The sequence below is a fragment of the Gossypium raimondii genome, chromosome 8, assembly GCF_025698545.1.
Source record: "Gossypium raimondii isolate GPD5lz chromosome 8, ASM2569854v1, whole genome shotgun sequence".
Lineage (NCBI taxonomy): Eukaryota > Viridiplantae > Streptophyta > Magnoliopsida > Malvales > Malvaceae > Gossypium > Gossypium raimondii.
This window is the reverse complement of record NC_068572.1, coordinates 50106426-50128249: the sequence shown is the minus strand read 5'-3', so window position 1 is coordinate 50128249 and position 21824 is coordinate 50106426. Positions and strand designations below refer to the sequence as shown.

General features: G+C 35.4%; 3 protein-coding genes across 4 annotated transcripts; 2 read left to right on the top strand and 1 right to left on the bottom strand.

Moving 5' to 3' along the window:
• The first annotated feature begins 2589 nt into the window (after positions 1-2589).
• Positions 2590-3861, top strand: LOC105793386 (uncharacterized). The gene has a single exon (XM_012622297.1). It carries the CDS (start codon positions 2590-2592, stop codon positions 3859-3861), a length of 1272 nt encoding a protein of 423 aa, XP_012477751.1.
• A 2078-nt stretch (positions 3862-5939) lies between these two features.
• LOC105793385 (uncharacterized) lies at positions 5940-16203 on the top strand. The gene is made up of 3 exons (XM_012622296.1): positions 5940-6433; positions 6587-6782; positions 16003-16203. Exons 1-3 carry the CDS (start codon positions 5940-5942, stop codon positions 16201-16203), a joined length of 891 nt encoding a protein of 296 aa, XP_012477750.1.
• Positions 16204-17380: 1177 nt separating this feature from the next.
• On the bottom strand, positions 17381-19381 carry LOC105791924 (cinnamoyl-CoA reductase-like SNL6). 2 transcript variants are annotated; one of them, XM_012620228.2, is made up of 6 exons: positions 19243-19381; positions 19030-19158; positions 18770-18930; positions 18320-18514; positions 17872-18206; positions 17381-17777 (listed from the first exon to the last, which is right to left on the bottom strand). In XM_012620228.2, exons 2-6 carry the CDS (start codon positions 19154-19156, stop codon positions 17678-17680), a joined length of 918 nt encoding a protein of 305 aa, XP_012475682.1. In that variant the 5' UTR covers positions 19157-19158; positions 19243-19381; the 3' UTR covers positions 17381-17677. The 2 variants fall into 2 exon arrangements, with proteins under 2 accessions (XP_012475682.1, XP_012475681.1); XM_012620227.2 differs by having other exon boundaries at positions 19030-19361.
• Positions 19382-21824: the final 2443 nt, after the last annotated feature.

Genomic DNA, 21824 nt, shown 5'->3' with positions numbered 1-21824 from the left:
GTTGAAAAGGAGTTGGATAGTTTGAAAACAGATTATAAAAAGTTGCGACTGTTAATGAAAACTGCCGGGTTGGGAAAAACTTCAGAACAGTGGCGAGCAGAAATTCGAGAAGAAAATGACAAAGTCGATAGATGGGAACGAAGATTCCAAAAGATGCAGATGCAAAACGAGGCTTTAGAAAAGAGTTTGTCAGAAAGCCAAAAGGAAAAGGGCGAGTTAAAGGATAGGGTGATCAAGTTGGAAGGATCTCTTCGTCAGTATCGAAATCGAAATCCCACGATAGAGTTGAAAGTAAGCTTGAGCAAGATCGAGGAAATGAGGAAAAGAATCGAAGAGTTAGAAACGACAATGCAAAATTGTGAGATTCGGATCGAGTATTTAGAAGCGAATGAAAGTCGTAATAATGAACAAATCCACTACTTTCAGAATCAAGTTTGGAGCAGAGATCATATTATAGAGGAAGTTGTGGTCCAGATTCGAGAAGTAGCTGATCACGTACAAACTTTGGCAGTACAGGCCGACATGCTGAGTGTGAAGTATAAATTAGAATCAGATTGGGGGCAATAGTTAGCTGTGTTACTTAGGAAGATTAGAATGCTGAGTAATAGGGCAAAGCTTAATTTGTAATTCACTTTATGTAAAGAAATTTACTTTCTAGTAAAGTTTTCTTAAATGGAATTGAATCAAAATTGATGACTTTTTGCATTCATTTCATGTATTGCATTTGTTTCATGTACATTAAAAAATATTAAAAGATTCTAATTGGTATAAATCATTCTTCAGTTAACTTGGAAACCAACCAACCTACCACACACCGCTATGGTACTCGATCAAAAACTAAAGACATGGATCAAAGGATGGAAAGGCTAGAACAGTTCCAAAAGGAGATACAGGATCAGCGTCAACAACAAATGAATGAACAACTTGAGAAAATTCAGCAAAAAATGATGGACAAAATGATAGAATCTCAAGGGAGTATGATGGCTCAATTAACTCAGTTGTTGACCAGAAGAACTGATAAAGGAAAGGGCTCTGTGCTCAATATGGAAGAAGGAGACAGTGAGGGACTTCTTTCTCCCCCAGGCTTTACCCTTCAACATGGGCAGATCCAAGTGGAACTATATCCGCGCAAATTCTCTGTCACCATTCAGCCTCAGTAGTTCCAGGCCGGCGCTGCAACACCAATGAATTTTCAAGTTGGATCAGGCTCTAACCCCGGAGACAACCTTGTTAATCCTACTATCCCTGATTTCGATGAAGCAGCTGGAAAGGAGAAAATGAATGATGAATTGCCAAAACAGCTAGAAGAAAAGTACAAATGGCTAGAGGAGAAATTTAGGCAATGGAATTTGCTAATGGCTACTATGGGATTGATGCTAAAGAATTGAGCTTTGTTCCAGATTTGGTACTCCCATACAAGTTCAAAATGCCAGAGTTTGAGAAGTACAACGGAACTAGTAGCCCTGGAGCTCATATTACTATGTTTTGCAGATGGATGACTGGGTATGTTAATAATGACCAACTGCTAATACATTACTTTTAGGATAGCCTCACAGGGGCAGCATCCAAGTGGTGCAATCAATTGAGCCGTACAAGATTAATTCATGGAGAGATTTAACACAAGCCTTCATAAAGCAGTACAACCATGTGACTGACATGGTACCTGATAGAATCACTCTGCAGAACATGGAAAAAAAACCCGATGAAAGTTTTAGGTAATACACACAGAGGTGGAGGGAGGTTACCGTCCAAGTTCAGCCACCTCTTCTAGAAAGAGAGATGACGATACTTTTAGTTAACACGTTGAAGGCCCCATTTATCACACATATGTTAGGAAGTGCCACAAAAAGCTTTTCTGACATAGTTATGAATGGTGAAATGATAGAAAATGCTATCAGAAGTGGGAAGATTGATACTGGAGAGAGTAGCAGAAAGACGGCCTCGAAGAAGAAGGAAAATGAGGTCAACAACACAAGTTCATATGGCAAGGGATATTCAAAGACGATTACGGTGAATTAGCTGGGAAAAGTGGTTGTTAACCAACAAGGATCATCAAAGCAGAGATATGACACAAAACAAAACACGGAGAAGCTTTAATTTACGCCAATTCTAATGTCGTATAGGGAGCTGTATCAGAATCTATTCAATGCACACGTGGTTTCCCCTTACTACTTGAAACCTCTACAACCTCCGTACCCCAAGTAGTACGATGCAAACGCAAGATGCGATTATCATGCGGGAATCGTGGGGCATTCCATAGAACATTGTACGGCGTTCAAAAAGCTGGTTGAAAGACTCATAGGCATGGGCGTTGTTAAGTTGGATGATTCGCCTAGTACAGAGAACCCTTTACCTGATCATAATGGAGTGAATATGATAGGTGGGAACATGGGTAGAAAAATCAAGGAAGATATTGCAGAAGTGAAAATTTCTTTAAGATGGGTTTGGAAGAAGATGATAGAAATGGGGTTATTTGTTTTGGGTTCAGAGAGAAGCTTTGAAGGGGTGGAAAACTACTGTGAGTTCCATCATGAGGAAGGACATGAGATTCAAGAATGTATAGAATTCAGAGCCTTGGTTCAAGACTTGATGGATGACAAGGAAATAGAGTTTTACAAAGAAGTTAAGGAGGAAGGGAGTATCTGCACATCCGAATCCACGAAGGTTCCAAGAGTAGCGCAACCTATGGTCATCATCTCGCGACTAAAGAATGATGAAGTGAGAACGCCAGTAATCATAATAAAGAAACCTGTAACCTTTTCTTACCAAGATAGTAGGAAGGTTCCGTGGAACTACGAGTGCAATACAACTGTCCCTAGAAAGGAGATTACAAAGGACCAGGGTGTGAGTGCCGATCCAGAACCTGTGAAAAGAAGGGCCGTAACAGTGGAACAAAAAGCTGAGCCTGTGTTATCTGTTAATAAGCCAGTGAAAGCGGAGGAAGCTGTGGAATTCCTCAAATTTTTGAAGCATAGTAAGTATAATGTCGTCGAACAGTTGCATAAACAACCGGCTCTCATATCTGTACTAGCCTTACTCTTGAATTCAGAAATGCACCGAAGTGCATTGATGAAGGTGTTGAACGAGACCTATGTGGCCAACAATATTTTTGTCGGTAAATTAGATCGGCTGGTCAATAATATCAGTGGTGATAATTTCATATTCTTCAACGATGATGAGATACCACCTGAAGGCATGGGGTCTACTAAGGCTTTGCATATCACTACACGATGCAAGGGGTATACTTTGCCAGGTGTGTTAATTGATAATGGATCAGCTTTGAACGTGTTGCCATTATCCACACTTAACAGGCTTCCCATAGACAGCTCGCACATGAAAACATGCCAAAACATAGTGGGGGCGTTTGATAGTACAGAAAGAAAGGTCATGAGAAGAATTGAGATACCCTTATTGATTGGCCCAAAAATTTATGAGGTGGATTTCCTTGTGATGGACATGAAACCCTCCTACAATTGCTTATTGGGGAGACCATGGATACATTCGGCGAGGGCTGTGTCGTCATCATTACAACAGAAGCTAAAGCTAGTATCAGAAGGTCGACTGGTGAAAATAAACGCCGAAGAGGATATTATAGCAGCTGTATCTAATGAGGCGCCATACGTAGAGATTAATGACGAGTCGATGGAATGTTCTTTTCGATCTCTGGAGTTTGTAAATGCAACATTTATTCCTGAAGGGAGCAAGATTCTATTGCCTAAGATTTCCAAAACTACGGAGATGGGTTTGCAACTGTTGGTGGAGAAAGGAGCTTTACCCAGAAGAGGATTAGGGAAATATCTTCAAGGGAAAACTGAGATTCCAGTGCTAAAAGAGAAACAAGACAACTTTGGCTTAAGGTAAAAGCCAGATAGAGGACAGAGAAAGAAGGAGTTAGAAAGAAGGCAGGAAAGAAGAACGACGCGTTTAAGTGGGGAGGAAATCAAATGGAAGCCAATGATAATTCCCCGCATATCCAAAACCCTCATAACTGGAGGGATCATTCATTCTGAAAGGAAGATACTAATTGAGGAAAGCATCGAGGAAACATTGGAAAATATGCACATCAACGCCATTTGTGAGGATACAAAAGAAGAAGGGAGTTTGTTGGACATTTGTCCTTATGAACCTGGGACTGTTCTAGATAATTGGACTGCGGAAGAAATACCTGAAGTCTTTAGAACTGTCTCAGAGTAATATTTAGAACAAACTTGTTGTTTTAGCCTAGAAATAATAAGAACTTTTTTGGGAAAAAGGCTTATGTTCAAATATCATTATTTAATAAAATACAACTCTTTCGAGCAAATATTCTTTTATTCTTTCCATGCGAGTAAATATATTAAATTATTCTTTCATTTATAATCATATTGCACAAATAATTGTACATAAATTCATATATTCTTTTGTAACCATATTAGGTCATTGTATATCAATGACGTGAATGATGCTGCTACAAACTAAGAGTTTCCTCTTGAACGAAACATGTGTTTAGGGGGATCACAGGACTTTGAAGGTGACGTAGATGGTGGTTTATTTTTATACTTGTTGAGAATGGTAGAACAGGAAGAAAAACAAATTCTACCTCACAATGAAGCAATAGAAGTTGTAAGCTTGGAAGAAGAGAAAGAGGTGAAAATTGGAACTGAGATTTCTGTAAAGACAAGACGAGACCTCATCGAATTACTCCAATAATTCAAAGATGTCTTCGCATGGTCTTAGCAAGATATGCCTGGGTTGAGCACTGACATTGTAGTCATCGCCTACCTATAAGGGAGGATTGTAAGCCGGTTCAACAGAAGTTAAGAAGAATGAGGCCCAATATTGTGCTTAAATAAAAAAGGAAGTCAAGAAGCAGTTTGATGCAGGGTTTTTACAGGAGGTCAAATATTCTGAATGGATAGCCAACATCGTCCTAGTCCTTAACAAAGATGGAAAAGTGTGAATGTGCGTAGATTATAGAGATTTGAACAAAGCTAGCCCAAAAGACAAATTCCCATTGCCACATATCGATTCTTTGATGGATAAGACGGCGGGATATTCACTGTTTTCCTTCATGGATGGTTTCTCAGGATACAATCAAATAAAGATGCACCCTGAAGATATGAGAAAGACTACATTCATTACTTTGTGGGGAACATTTTGCTACAAAGTAATACCATTCGGATTAAAGAATGCGGGAGCAACATATCAGAGAGCCATGGTAGCCTTATTCCACGACATGATGCACAAAGAGATTGAGGTTTATGTTGATGATATAATTTCCAAATCCAGAACAGAGGAGAAGCAGGTGCAGATCTTGAGAAAATTGTTCTTAAGACTAAGAAAATTTTAGCTCAAACTCAATCCAACAAAATGCACTTTTGAAGTCAGGTGAGGAAAGTTGTTGGGCTTCGTAGTCAGTGAAAAAGGAATCGAGATTGACCCAGACAAAGTCAATGCAATACGAGAGTTACCACCACCACGTACTCAAAGAGGTTCGAGGTTTCTTAGGACAACTAAATTATATTGATCGGTTCATTTCACAGTTGACTGAGAAATGTGACCCCATATTTCGTCTTCTGAAGAAACATAATTCAGGTGTTTGGAATGAAGAATGCCAGGAAGCTTTTGAAAAGATAAAGCAATACCTATCCAATACTCCAGTGCTGTCACCACCTAGTCCAGATAGACCATTGATTTTGTATTTAACGATGTTCGACAATTCCATGGGATGTGTGCTGGGTCAACATGATACGACTGGAAAGAAGGAAAATATGATATACTATCTCAGTAAGAAATTCACTGATTGTGAAATGAGATATTCATCTATCAAAAAATTATGTTGTGCCTTGATTTGAACGACAAAGAGGTTGAGGCAATACTTACTCTATCATACGACTTGGCTAATTTCAAAATTAGACCCTTTAAAGTATATGATGGAGTCAACGGCGTTGAATGGGAGAATGGCTAGATGGCAAATCTTACTCTCCGAGTTCGATATAGTATATGTAAGTCAGAAGGCCATCAAAGGGAGTGCCATAGAAGATTTCTTGGCTAGCAGAGCTTTAGAAGATTATGGACCGCTGGACTTTGACTTCCCGAATGAAGACTTGATGTATGTGGTAAATACTGAAGAGGGTCTCCAAGAAAATCAATCTTGGAAGTTAAACTTTGACGGGGCTTCGAATGCGTTAGGCAATGGGATTGGGGCAATTTTGGTATCTCCAAATGGAGATAATTATCCTTTCTCCAGTAAATTGGACTTCGATTGCACTAATAACATGGCTGAGTATGAAGCTTGCATCATGGGTATCCAAGTAGCCATAGAACGGAAAATTAAGATATTAGAAGTATATGGAGACTCGACATTGGTAATATACCAATTAAAATGGGAATGGGAAACGAGAGACCCCAAGTTGATCCGTTATCGGAGATTGGTTCTGGAATTGATTGAAGAGTTTGACAACATTACCTTTTGTTATCTCCCACGAGAAGAAAATGAGATGGCTGATGCTCTTGCTACTTTAGCCTCCATGATTAAAGTGAATAAATTAGAGGACATAAAGCCCATTCAAATTAGTATTTATGAGATCTCGGCCCACTGCTACAGTATTGAAGAAGTGGAGAATGATAATCGTCTCTGGTACCAAGACATATTGCTATATGTGAAGAATTGCGAATATCATGATCAGGCAACAGAGAATGATAAGAGGACATTGAGGAGACTAACTATTGACTATATTTTATATGGAGAGATTCTATACAAAAGGGGAAATGATCGAGTACTGTTGAGGTGCGTGGATGCTGTAGAGGCTAAGGAAATTTTAGAAGAAGTCCATGAGGGTATTTGTGGAACACACGCCAATGGATTCACCATGGCTAGACAGATCATGAGATTTGGATATTACTGGTCCTTCATGGAAGAAGATTGCATCAACTATGCTAAGAAATGCCACAAATGCCAAATTTATGGGGATAAAATGCACGCGCCTCCTACACATCTTCATGTTATGACTTCTCCATGGCCTTTCTCCATGTGGGGGATGGATGTCATTGGGCCAATATCGCCGAAGGCTTCTAATGGACATCGTTTCATTTTTGTGGTTATTGACTACTCCACTAAGTGGGTAGAAGCAGCCTCATATGCTAATGTCACGAAGTCAACAGTCAGTAAGTTTTTGAAGAAAGAGATCATATGTCGATATGGAATGCCCGAAAGGATCATATCTAACAATGCACTGAATTTGAATAACAGCACAATAGCGGAAGTCTGCAACTAGTTCAGTATTAAGCACCATAATTCATCACCGTATCGTCCAAAAATGAATGGTGCAGTGGAGGCAGCCAACAAAAATATCAAGAAGATTGTGGCGAAAATAGCTGAAACTTACAAGGATTGGCATGAGAAGTTACCATTCGCTCTTCTTGCTTACCGAACATCTATCAGGACTTCTACTAGGGCAACACCTTTTTCTTTGGTTTACAGGATTGAGGCAATTTTACCCATTGAAGTTGAAATCCATTCTCTCCTGGTGTTGGCTGAGTTAAAGTTGGATGAGGCTGAATGGGTCCAATCTCGATATGATCAGTTGAATTTGATAGAGGAAAAAAGATTAAAAGCTATTTGTCATAGTCAAATATACCAGAAACGAATGATGAGAGCATATAACAAAAAGGTCCGTCCCAGAGAATTTCATGAGGGGGACTTGGTGTTGAAGAAAATCCTCCCTCTACAAAAGGATTTCAGAGGGAAATGGATGCCAAACTGGGAAGGACCTTATGTCGTAAAAAAGTTTTTTCTGGAGGTGCATTGATTTTGAGTTTAATGGATGGTAAAAACTTACCGAATCCTGTAAATTCGGATTTAGTCAAGAAATATTTCACTTGAAGGAAAATGAGAAATCAAAGTGAAAACTCGCAAAGGGCGTTCTGATGTAAAAAAAAAGGCCAAGGTGAAAACCCGCAAAAGGGCGCCTTGAGGCCAGGGAGGATTTGAGTTGAAAACCTGAAAAGGGCGGCTCAAATATTGATCAGATTGGAGTATGTGGTGATCTTGCTATACTTAAATCAATAGGAAAAGGATATGCGACATCTTGGGGCATTGACAAAGTACTGTAGATCTCCTAAACACATGTTAAATTCAGAACGTTTCCTAGTTTGCACGGAGAAGTTCAAGCTGCGATATCCAAGGCACCTAGTTTTCATATTACTTGTACCGAATTTGTTTGTTCTTGCAATACTTCATTCTTTGCTATTCTTGAATACTTTTTCTTTTCAAGACACTTGCTATCAATAAATTCCTTTTCTATTATTCGAATTATGCCTCAAATTAATTCATCTCTTAGTCAGTATTATGATCTTTGTGCAAACATGTTGCATTAGAATAATGATTAATGAACTAATAAACTTTCACAAAAGAAGTTTTACATATTACTCTGGAAATTTCTAAATAATTTAGTTACGTGAAACAGGACTATTGTTTAGAACGCACCAAGTTTAAAAGTTGAAATAATAAAGAAGGAAAGCCTAAATCAAGACTGTTCTTTTGAATTTTGTTGTCATTGAACGAGACGACAAGAAATCTTGATTAATGACAAAGCTTCAAGGGATAAGAAGAAGTTCCCTTTAGAAAAGAAATTCTTCATTTGTGGATAAGAATTTAGTATGATACCTGGGGAATGGAGTAAAGAACCAATGTGTTTCATGATCTGCATCATTGAGGTACGATAGGAGAAGATTGAGGAAAAGCCAAATTTTGCGTCCCAGTGGATTGAACTTTGAAGTTCACAGTGGGGGCAATTTGATGCCAGTTGAGCAAAAGGCATTGTAGCACGTCAGTGATAAAGCCTTAATAAACTTTGAGTAATGATAACTTGAGTGATAATGAGGGATCATTTTCGGAAAAAAAGGGACATTCTACATACACGTTTAGTTAGGAGCATTTGTTTCATTTTGATCAATGACATCCTAATCACTAGGCATAATTAGGTTCATAAATTGAATTATACAGGTCATGATCCCTAGAGAACAAACCGGTGATATTTCAGCCTTATCTCCCTAAGCAGCAGTGGAGTAGGTTGAAAATAGCAGATCTTGTCTTCCTGTATTGGCAGTAAAGTAGATGGAAGATATCAGCCTTGTCTCCCTGAGCAGCAGTGGAGTAGGTTGAAAATAGCAGATCTTGCCTTCTTGTGCTGACAGTGAAGTAGATCGAAGACATTAGTCTTATCGCCTTGACGTTGCAATGGAAAAGATTGAAGCCGCGACGTCGAATCTTATCTCCCTGGAGTTAAAGCTTGGATTAGCTGAAGTGGAGCGGATTGAAGCTGTGGGCAGCGAATCCTATCTCTTTGGCATTATAGTTGAACAGATTAAAGCTAAAGGTAGCGAATATTGTTTTCCTAGAATTGCAGCGGAGCAGATTAAAGCTAGGGCAGCGAATCTTATCTCCCTGGCGTTAGGACTTGAAATAGCTAAAGCGAAGCGGATTAAAGCTGTGGACAGCGAATCCTATCTATTTAGCATTTTTAGTGGAATAGATTAAAGCCGTAATGGTGAATCTTACACCCCTGACAGTGTAGTGGAACAGATTGAAGCTACGACGGCGAATCTCGTTTCCCCAACATTGCAATTTAAAAGACTGAAGATGACAAATCTTATTTCCCTGAAGTTGCAGTAGAGCAGATTAAAGCCAATAATCTTATCTCCCTAAAGTTGCAGTGGAGCGGATTAAAACCACAGATCTTATCTCTCTGAAGCTGTAGAGAGCAGATCATATCAGGTCTTATCTCCCTGAAGTTGCAGTGGAGCATACCCAAAAAAGTGAGTCTTATCCCCTTGAAATTGCAGTGGGGCAGACTAAATAAACAAATTCTATCTCCCTAAAGTTATAGTGGAATGGATTAGAATGATGGATCTTATCTCTCTAGAATTACAGTAGAGCAGATCGCATCAAATTCATCTTTAAGTGGCGGCAGATCAAGTTGAAGCTATAAGTCTTATCTCCCTGAAGTAGCAGTGGAGTAGATTAAAGATAGCAAATCTTGTTCTTTTAAGAGACAACAAATTCTATCTCTCTCGCATTACAGTGGAGTAGATGGAAGCACCAGTTCCTATACCTCTGAAGATGCAGTAGGAAGGAATGAGGCTACTTGAAGAAGAAGAGTTCTAAGGTCCAGCATGACCGGGAAAAATTGGGCAGTTTTAAAGTCTTTGCTCTGTTCCTGTTACACAATAACGAGCAAAGAGGGGCAGCTGTAATACCCTATTTTGACCCGGGTCTAAAGGGCCCGAATTACAAACAGGCTTATATGGCCCAAACCAAACAGAGGCCCAAAATTAATCAGGCCCCAAAACAATAGACAAAAACCCTAGGGTTTCTAAGGAAATCTTCTTGCGCCGCAACTAGGATCTTCGCACGAGCCGCGTCCTTGTACCTGCACATCAAGAAAGCAAACAGCAGTATATGGAAAGAAAAAGATTGTGAATCAAAGAAAACAAATTTGATTCCTTTATGATATTGTTTCATTCGGCTATAAAAAAGCCACCAATATATTGTAAGTGGAGGACTCGGAAAATCAATAAAAAATGTTATTATTTTCGCAAAAAAGAGAGAACCAATCGAAACACCAAAAGGTTGTTTTTTTATTTCGTTTATTATTTGCTTTTTATTTTTTGTTATTGAAATAAAATAAAACAAGAAAGTAAAAACTTACTTTCGTTTTGCCTTTTGAAACGCCGTTGGGGCGGCCGAGGCTCGTCTCTGAGGATAGACGAAAGGAAGTCGAGGGGTTGCAAGGGATTTTGAGGTGTTTTGTGGCGATTTTTGAAGGATTTGAGCCCAGATTTGGGCTTAGAGAGGCCAAAGGAACCGAATAGGGGATTTTCCCCTTCCCGCCACCATGAGGCAGTGGTGGTGGTGGTGATCGCCGATGGCCGGATGGATCTTGGACGATTGAGAGGGGAGATTTTTTTTTGAAAGTTTTTTGTTTTTTTTAAAGAATGGAAAAAATGAAAATTTTTGAATTATTTTTGGCTTAAATAACCTTTTGGAAATGACGTCGTTGCATTAGGCCCCCCAGGTGCTAAAACGATGTTGTTTTGGGAAGGCCGACCCGACCCGGCCTAGGATCAAAGTGTTTTTATGCGGAGGGGTAAATTGCGCTTTTAGCCCCTCCGCCTTTTAAGGTTTTTGCAATTAAGTTTTTATTTTTTTAAAAATTTACCCCTTTAATTTATTTTCGATTTCAATTGGGTCCAATTTGAATGGCGCCGTTTTAAAGGAGAAGGGATAATTTCCTTTCCAGCCCCTCTATGTTATTCGCATGTTCAATATGGTCCCTTTTACCTCCAATTATTTGCGGATTTGCCCCAGACTCCTATTTCCAATTCAAATTAGTCCTTTTTGTTATTTTTTAGAGAATTAATTAATTTCAAAATATAATTATAATTTTTATTATTTTTTAATAATTTTTATATGTAATTAATGTTTTCATAATTTATGTATTTTATTAATTAATTTCAATAATGTAATTATTATTATTTTTATATATATGTAATTATTTTTATAATTTATATATATGTATAGATTTATTTTTATATATATGTACATGTAAATATATTTACACATTTTTAAAATGAACATTTTATATTTATCTATATGTCTTTGTTTTATTTATTTTTCAAAATGCTCAAATACATATATATTTTTAATACATATTTTAATTTATATATTTTTATATATTTTCTTTATTTTCATAAATGCATTATATATTTATATAAATTTTATAATTCAAAATTTTATATGTAAATCTTGTGTTCGTTTTTCTTCCTCATAATTTCCATAAATATATTATGTACATTTTTATTCTTTACGTGTTTTGTTTATCAATTTATGTTTTCATTTATGTTTTAAAAACATTTGTTTTGCTCATTTATTTGATATTCTTGAATTGTCATTGTTTATTTTTTATGTATATTAGTTTCGTTTATTTATTTGTTTATATTATTTCTATGTCATTGTTGTATTTATTATTGTTGTATTCGTTATTGCGACATTCATACATACAATATAACATTATATCATCTTTTACTTGAATTTAAAAATAGAAAATTTTCAAAATAAAGATAATACTCGTATTTAGGATTTTCAAGAAAATTGAGCCCTAATGTATTGGGTTCCAATTTTCTTCGTAAAATCTAACAATCGAGAATTGCTCTTTAATCAAACAAAACAAAACTTGTCATCGGGAATTCAATATGTTGTGTCCTAATGTATTGGATGTGACACGTTGATTTCTCGAGATAAAGATTTTTTTTTAAAAAATAAAGGAAATATTCAATGTTTGGGATTTTGAGAAATTGTGCCCTAACGTATTGGGCCGCGATTTCTTTATAAATTTTAAATAAATGAATATTCTCTTAAATTTTATTACACGAGTATTTTGGACAAACTCATTTTTGGAGAAATAAAATGCCGTGCCCTAACGCATTGGGTGTGACCTTTTCTTTTTCAAAATGAAAGAGTCTCAATAAATAATTTAATTTAATTAAGGATCATATTTTTAACTCTCGACGTTAAGAAATTAATTCATCAATTTGGTACCAATTTTTGGGCGTTACGAGGGTGCTAATCATTCCTCGAACGTAACTGACTCCCGAACCCGTTTTTCTAAAAACTCGTAGACCAAAGTCGTTTTAGGTGATCCAATCACACCTTAATAAAAGATTGGTGACGACTCCCATTTTCATCGACCACTAATTTTTGTTTTGTTTCTCAAAATAAAAGTTGGTTTCGACAATACGTATGATCTCAATTATAGATACAATAGTTATATATACTATTCATAATTCATGCAAATATATATAATTACCGAATTAATTCAGTCAATCATGGATTCTAACATAATTCATATAATCAGGGACCTAATTGTATAATTTAAAACACTAAAAATAGTTTAAAAATTTTTCAGGGACTAAATTGATTAAAACCTAAAATTTTAGGTCAAAATAGTAAAATTTATGGTACGTGGGACACACGACCATGTTGATGGGATACACAGTTGTGCGGCTAAGTCATGTGACAAAGTGTGGTCGTGTGAGATATGCAAAATTTAAGCTTGAAGGGTGACACGGCCGTATGAAATGCCATAAGCTGTGTGAAAACCGAACATCCTAGGGTTTTAGGGGGAATATGGCCATGTATGGGGGGTATGGTCCACACAGGTGGCCCACATGCCCTTGAGGCTGGCCATGTGGCCCTATGTTAGGCTCAATTTTGTCCCAATTCACTTGTAAAAGGACATACACCTGTCACTGGAGTCTCGAGTGACGTCCCTCTTGCATAGATCTGGTCCAAGGTACGTAGATTGAGTCCTTCAAACAGGATTTACACATGAATTAATAACGGTTTTCAAGATTTACTAATATTAACAAGATTTTCGACAAAATTTGTAAAAGATTGGTAATCGAATTGGAATATTAATGAGAGACGATGTTATTCCAAAATTTTTTGGGTTCTACAAAATGAAACGAGAGTACTTATCGATCTTTTGATGAGAATTCAAATATTATCGACGATAAATTCAACAATCGGTTGAAGAACGAAATTAATCGAGAATTTATTTCATTTGGGGTAATTAAGAACAATTTTCAGCAATGAAACAAAATTTTGAGGAAAAGAATAGGAAAGAAAAGAAATAGGGATGAAATAGAAAAGATGGAAGTATAGTTCTTAGGAGAATTGGAAAGGGAAGAAAAATCCTAGCCTAATTAGAAGAATGGTTTAAATAATTAGGGTTTTCAAAATTTAAAAGGGCGGTTTGATGTGACTTGAGCTAGGATGCACGGAGAGAGAGAGAAAATGCTTAATCATTAAGCTACTATCCACACTTACTTATTTTTTACTCCATTTAATATATTTCTAGAATGATTTTCATCCTAGTTTGCTAGAAAAAACGAGACTGGTGTGGATAGAACTTAAGATCTGTAGAGAACATAACTATCAAGACTAAACTAGTTTATTTCATATAATCCTATATATTTTGGAGTGTTACAATAATTTAAGCTATTAATTTTAAAAAATAAAATAATTGAAATATAGAATACCCATATAACAAAAAATTGTTGTTTTTAATTTTTTTTTTAGTTTTTTAATCTTTTGCCAACTAAATCAATATCTGTTTAACTCAACAATCGGGACTTGCTGCAGTAGGGGTGAGCAAAACTTGATTCGACTCGAAAAAATCGAAAAAAAATTTGAATTTCGAGTTAAACGAATCGAGTTATTCGAGTTAATCGAGTTATATGAATCAACTCGAATTTTTTTTTCGAATTTCGAGTTCGAATCGAGTTAAGTTTTCGAATTCGAATAATTCGAATAATTCGAATATCAAACTATAATATTTTGAGTTTACCTAAACTCCCAAACCTTTTACTTTTCCTCAAAACTTTTACTCCTTCCCACTTTCGCCTAGAACTTTTACTCCTCCTCCCAACCCCCCAATCTACCCAAAATCCATTTCCCACCAAAATTTTACTCTCCCATTTACTTTTTCTCAAAATTTTACTCCCCAAAACCCTCAAAACCTTTTATTTTCTCTCAAAATTTTTACTCCTTCCCACTTTTCCCCTAAAACTTTTATTCCCTTTCCATCCCACCTCCCACCTCCCATCTACCCCAAACTAGAGGTGCTCATGGGCCGGGCGGCTCGGCCCGGCCCGACGGCCCGCCCGAAATATGGGAGGGTTTGGGTAAAAATATAGGCCCGAAATATGGGCTTGGGCAAAAAAACGAGGCCCGATTAAAAAACGGGCCGGGCCTCAGGCACCACTTTTTTGGCCCGGGCTCGGCCCGGCCCGGCCCGACCCGAATATAATATTTTTTTTATTTTTTAAAAATTTAAAATACTTTTAAAATACTTTTAAATTTTTTTTAATTTTAAAATATTTTTAAAATAAATTTTTTTATTTTTGTTTTAATTTTTAAAATAAATTTTTGGTATTTATTTAAAAAACGGGCCAGGCCGGGCCGGGCCCGGGCTTATGAATTTTTTCTCGGGCCGGGCTTGGGCAAAATTCTATGCCCATATTTCGGGCCGGGCCTAGGCCTAGGACTTGGGCCAAAAAAAATTTTCGAGCCCGGCCCGGCCCATGAGCACCTCTACCCCAAACCCTCCCCCCTCCAATTTTTTTTTAAATATTTTCCCTCCAAAATTTTACTCCCCCCTATTTACTTTCCCTCAAACTTTTATTCCCCAAAACTTTTTATTTTCCCCCTAAACTTTTACTTCTCACTCTTTACTCTCAAATAAAAAATTAAAATTATCCAAAAAAAATCACTAAACATAAATAGTAATAATTTTATTTATATTTACTATTTATATTATTAAATTAAATTTCACATTTTATATTATTTATATTATTGAATTGTTTAGTCATATTGAATATTTATATTAAAATTGAATTATTAATTATGCCATAAAATATTCGTGTTAAAATTTTATATTGGTATCAATTTCACATTTTATTTTTGAAATAAATTTTATTAAAAATCATATTTTTACATTTAATATATTTTTAATTCCAAAATACATAGTGACAAGAATCAAGATAATTGAAACAACTAAGCAAGCAAATAAACTAATCAGTATATAAAAATTAATAAATAAATTATGAGGTGATGAAAGTTAATAAAAAATTTGATTAAGGTATACAAATTTTATTACGATGGCTGGCAACGGTTATAAGGACCCAAAATTATTTTTTTAAAATTTAACTCAAACAAATATATTTAATTCGATTCGATTCGAATTCCATCTCACTGGACTCGATTCGAGAAAACTTCAAATAAAGTTAGGATGATAAAATGAGATTCGAAAACTCGATTAACTCGAAAGTTTTTGATTCGATTCGATCGAATGCTCACCCCTATGCAGCAGGGGCATTATACGTGATCATAATGAAGAATGGAAAGTTGGTTTTACCCGCTATATTGGTGTATGCTCTATTGTGGAGGCGGAATTATAGGGAATCTATGATGGGCTGATGCAAGCTTGGAATATGGGTGCACGGAGGATCACTCTGGAAATAGACAGCTTAGTGGTTGTTCGACTAATTAATGGAGAAATCAGGGGTGATAGTAGCAATGCCATATTGCGAGATATATGGAAGTTGTTTGCACCGGGACTGGTTGTTAAGGGTATCTCATGTTCAGGGTCATGGCAATAGGGCGGCAGACAAAATGGCTTCATTAGCTTTTTTAAAATGGATTGGCACCCATGTCAATAGTCAACCATCGGTGAGGTTCTTCAAACTCTGCAAAAAGACTGAGAAGGCCATACATTGGATAGGATGGTGTTTGTTTAATCATTAATTTCTTTCTTCTTGTACCAATATATATAGTTAACTCAAAGGTACCAATACAACTAGAGACCTCATAGATAGTATAGATAAATATAGATATAAATATAAATATCATAACTAAATTATAACTTTAAGCATTATTAAATTCAGAGCATCTTCATTCTCAATGACATATATCCTTCTGTAAAAGAAAATGTTCATCGAAAAGAAAAGTGAATTATCACTCAAATTTTAAAAATTTCATTTTCGGTACTATCGTTAAAAATATTTTCATTTTGGTCACCCAACGGTAATTCATTGTTATTGTACATTCATTTTCGTCACTCAACTTTAATAAGTTTTTATGTTGGTTACTTATTTTATCTTTTAATTTTTTAGAATTAATTTTAATTTTTTAGTAGAAGGAAAACCTAAGTTTATAGGGAAAAACTTAGATTTTACATGAAAAGACCATTTATCTTTTTATTTTATTTTATTTTTAGAATTAATTTTAAACTTTCTCCGATAAAAATTTAAGGTTTTACAGAGAATTACTGGGTTTTATAAGGAAAACTTGGGTTTTAAGAGGACAGCCTTCTACCTTTTCATTTCCTTTTTCGCTCTTTTACAATTAATTTTAGGTTTTTTTCCCTATAACAAAGGAAAATCATGGTTTTTTCCCACTGAAATATCTAGGTTTTCACAAGAGGAAATATGAATTTTGCAATGAATTAAGTTACATAAAAAACTTAAGTTTGATCTCTGAATAGCTCAATTCCCAGTAAAAATTAGGTTTTTTTTCTTTTTGAAAAGAAAAATTAATTTAAAAAGGAAATGAGTGACAAAAATACAAATTTATTAAAATTAGGTGATTAAAATGAGTGTAAAATAATTGAATTAAGCGGGTGACTAAAATGTGAATATTTTTTAATGACAATGCGTAACACAAAAATAGTTTTTGATTGTGGTGCCTAAAATGAAATTTTTTATTTTTCAGTATTCAAAATGAAAACTTGTAAAAGTTTGGTGACCCAATTGTGGAATTTACCCATGAAAACAGCGGTAAACTGAAAGTGGAATTATTTCACTTCGGATGAGCACACGGAAAAAGAAACAATAGGAAATAGGAATATTAAGCAGTAAATATCATCCAGCTTTAGAGCTACAGCAAAGCCCAAAACTTGGGACATCCCTTGCAAGGGGGCATATTGTTGAGGGATAAAATAGTTTGCAATTCCCATTAATTATAAGACAAACTATAAATAATTTTGCTTCTGGATGAGGAAGGAAGGAAAGAAAAACTAATTGATTTTCTTTCTGCTGTTGTTTCATAATGACCTCCCCCCTCAGCCTGAATGGATCAATCCTCCAAAAGCAGCTCACTCTCAAAATCCACCATCACTTTGTTCAATTTCTTGTTGCTTAATCTTTGTTGGATGATCATGTTAGCTTCTTCATAACTACGAAAAGTCGAATATTTTACTATATTAAAATTAATACTAGCAAAGTGTGAATAACTGATTTGGCAGCTACATAGAAAACATGGTAACACACCTGGGAGGAGGGGACGGAGAATAAGGTGTAAGCAAACGGGCGAGGTGAATAGCATCTTCATGGTTAGTAATGGCGTGATTGAAGCATAGATATCGACCGTAGGATGAAACATCTTCAAAGACGCAGATGTGAGCATCCACCAAGAACTGAAGATCGACTGTGACGAACGTCCCACACTCGTACATCTCAGCGGCTCCTTTCAAGTAAGGGTGGGTGATGGAAAGATGAGGCTCCATCAACAATCCACCGTTGATTGAAACCATGTTAATGTCCCTATCCATTGCTAACGCCCATGCTGTCTTCTCTGCCACCGTCTTTGACAGCGCATGCCATAACTGATTTTACCCAATTTACCAGAGTCACCCACATTAACAAACACTACAATCTAATCTTTGATTAAGAAAATCAAACACTGAATATATATATATGTGTGTGTGTGTATGTTTACCTTGAATTTGCGGCAGAAATTGACGTCGCTCCAATGGCGTTCATCCAAATCGGAAGCAAGCGATTGGGAGTTGTTGTCTCTCCAAAGAACAGCAGTGGCGGAGGATGTGAAGACCACCTTGTCTATTGTCTCCGTCCGAGCGCATGCCTCTACCACATTATGTGCTGCTCGTACCTCCACTTCTACCATATATTCCTGCCCGTACGTCAACCAGTTGAGCAGAGACATTTATAGTTTTATCTCTAATGATGTGGTTTAGGAAAATCGTCATGAACACTAGCCATGAGAGTTATATAAGTTTAAATTGTACTAATTACTGCCCGATGAGGAAGAATAGATATCAACTCTGAAACATGCATGAGAGTGTGTTCATAGATGAAATCAAAGTAGCCATAAGGAATTTTACAGAAATCTGAAGAAGATGGTAAGGAAGGAGAGAAAGGAATTTACATCATAGGCAGGGTGGTCTTGTGGGGGCTCAAAGGCGTAAAACAAACCAGAGCAGCCTTTCAGGGCGTCGGTAATGCTCTGATAATCGAAAGGGTCTGCATGGAAAATCTTGAGCTTCTTTTCCCTTTCAGTAGCTACCCCATTCAGTTTCAAATCATCAACTATAACCAAAGAAATTAACATGTTATAATTAATTACCCAAAAAATAGGGAAAAAAAATGAAGCTGAACTGTATAAAAGGGAGCATTAAGTATGAGTACCATGGCCTTGAACAGCAGCATGGACAATGTAGCCTCTTTCCAGCAAGCGTTCAACCAGGGTAGAGCCCAGGCGACCGGAGGCGTCCATCACGCAAACTTTCTCGTGATGGAAGGAAGCGGGTGCCATTTCTGTTGGAGAGAAGCCAAGCTAATTTAGTTTGCATATACTACTGAATAGAAAGTAGATCAGCTGAATTTTTAAAAAAAAAAAACCTGGTGTGGGTTAGAGGTGAAAGAGATTAGAGAATATAAAGCAGAAGAGGAAGGGGGTGAGGGTTGCATTCAAAGGGTGTGGGAGGGGTAGATATGCGTGGGAGGGTAGTTGTTGTTGGGGAGATGATCAGGTAGAGACTAGAACTAGAAGAGGTGTCCATATTATATATATACATATATGTGTGTGTGTGTGTGTGTGTGATTTGGCTTAAACAGATCTGTATCTGAATGCGATATTTGGCATAAAAAGAGGGGTTTGATCAATTGGTGGAAGCGTGGATGCATGTGTGTATCAATCACAATCCACAGCCACAAATGAAACCTACCATCAACGTACGACAAGCTTTTTTTAATTTTATTTATTTATTTCTCTCAAAAATTGAAATAGAATCAAAAGGCAATTTTCTTTTTCCACTAGTGTTACTGTTTAAGTCCCCGGCCCCCCGCTACGCTGGGATTTTACAACTTTCTATGTTTTATTTATATATTTTATCAGATGAATCAAATTTTTATTTAATCTTATAGAATTTAGAACAATAAAAAAATTAAAAAATTTGTTATTTTAGAGTCTTATTTTTATTATTCCTCATCTATAAATATTTAAATTTTGATTCTCATAGTTAGTTCGAACTTTAGAGCAATGCTCAATTTTTGCTCGAATGGTTTATAGAGGAACCCTACCTTTTTAGATCCATTCGACACGTGAAATTTCTTTTCTGTCGATATGCTTTGCAATTTGTATTTGAATACCTAAATTACCCTAAAAGAAATTATAAATAAATTAAAATATGTTGTTAGTCTCTATATTTTAACAAAATTTGAGATTTAATTCATGTATTTAAAATTTAAAAATCAAGTCTTCGTATATTTTATTTAAACATTTCAATCCAATCACTAAAATTATAAGTAATTTTAGTCAAAATGGAATTTTAATTAGATTATCCACATATAATATTGACAAAAATAAATAAGGTAAGTTGATAAACTTTGACAAAAATTATCAACCACCATAATGATTGGTCTAGAGTTTTTAGATAAAAAAGAAAGAAAGTAAAATTGAAGTTTTGACTTTTAAAGTGCATGGGCTAAATCTCAAATTCAATACAAGCAAAGAGATTAACAATATGTTTGAACCTGGTAAATACATTTCAGCACCCTCGAACCTATGCGTTCCTACTTTGACAATATCAATGCCAACCGACTTAAAACTCAATCGACATGCTAATTATGAATTAAGCCAACCATTTAATAATTTTTATTTTAAAAAAACCCTACTAAATTAATTAATTATTTTGTCCATGGTTACTAAGAAGCGAATGTGAACTATCAAGTGTCGTTTTGAATTGTTTTATTATTTGATTACATCTTAAAAGCAAATGTATCGTTTAAAATACATTTGTGGAGTTGATTGATTTTATTGGCTGTGTACAAAATTATAATCTTATTAGAAAATAGATATTTTTTATTCGGATTTAAATATTCAAGTATCAGTGTGTTTAATATTTAATTTTTATTGAATAAGATTTTGAATCCAATTTGTAAAGTCCTAATTTTGTCTATTGTAAAAGTGTGTGACTATGTATATTTGAGAACAATAAAATTAGCTTTATTTACAAGTTTTTTTTTGGTTTGAATTTTGAAACGCCAGATATAATTTTTAATTAAAAGGAAATAAATGGGATTGATTTTTTTATCAAAAGCGATAGGAGCAGGCTACATGTAATGCCTGCCCTTGGCTTCCATCCCTAGCTAATTGGCACGTGAAAGAATATCACCGCTGATCAGGTAGTTGTACTTTATACAACTGGTGCAAGTAGCTTCTCTACGACATTACTTGTTTTATTATTAATTGAATTCTGTATTAAGTCTACCTGTCATGACTTTAGGGGAATATGTTTGTATATAAATATATTAGTGTTGGTGAGATGAAGGTCATATTACAACTTTATATATGAAAATTTTGAATTATTTGACACTTACCAAACTAATAAAAATCATATTTCGTCGATTTAATTAAATAAATTATTAAAATGAATAAAATATTTAGGAATCATCTTCAATATCTTGCCTGAAAAACATTTTACAGTTGATTTGTTATTGAATGTAAGAACTTACATTTGGAAAAAGAAAAAGTAACTTGTTAATTAAAATTGCTTATAGAGAAAGTGATTTTAATGCAAAGCAGTATCTTTGCAAAAACAGAGTCCTGTTGTTTCAACTAATTTAATAGTGATGTGATTATTGTAGTTTAATTTGATTGTTACTTGTGTAAAGTAAATTAATTATGATTATAATCAGTTATATCGATTGAGTCTTAATTCAATTGGTATCGATATTATTGTCAATGCAAGAGGACATGGGTTTGAGTGCGCTGAAACGCATTATTCTATTATTCAAGTGTTAGAGAGGGATTATAGGTAATTCTATGCATTATATAAAAAATATAGAAATTATGATGTAAATAAAAAAAATTTATGCTATAGAGAAATGGTTTTTTAAAATAGTAATTAAGAAAACATATATGGAAATAGACGAAATTTATGTCTCCTTTAATGATGGTTGACATTCATCTAAGAGTATTG

Excerpts from the sequence above, each read along its gene's own strand:
- LOC105791924 (XM_012620228.2), bottom strand. The coding sequence starts at position 19,156 with ATGGCACCCGCTTCCTTCCATCACGAGAAAGTTTGCGTGATGGACGCC. Across the intron at positions 18,515-18,769 it reads AAGACCACCCTGCCTATGAT|GAATATATGGTAGAAGTGGA; the intron begins GTAAATTCCTTT and ends ACGTACGGGCAG. Across the intron at positions 17,778-17,871 it reads TCTCCGTCCCCTCCTCCCAG|TTATGAAGAAGCTAACATGA; the intron begins GTGTGTTACCAT and ends GACTTTTCGTAG.
- LOC105793386 (XM_012622297.1), top strand. The coding sequence starts at position 2,590 with ATGGATGACAAGGAAATAGAGTTTTACAAAGAAGTTAAGGAGGAAGGG.
- LOC105793385 (XM_012622296.1), top strand. The coding sequence starts at position 5,940 with ATGGCTAGATGGCAAATCTTACTCTCCGAGTTCGATATAGTATATGTA. Across the intron at positions 6,434-6,586 it reads GTTCTGGAATTGATTGAAGA|TATTGAAGAAGTGGAGAATG; the intron begins GTTTGACAACAT and ends CCACTGCTACAG. Across the intron at positions 6,783-16,002 it reads TGTTGAGGTGCGTGGATGCT|GGAATCTATGATGGGCTGAT; the intron begins GTAGAGGCTAAG and ends GCGGAATTATAG.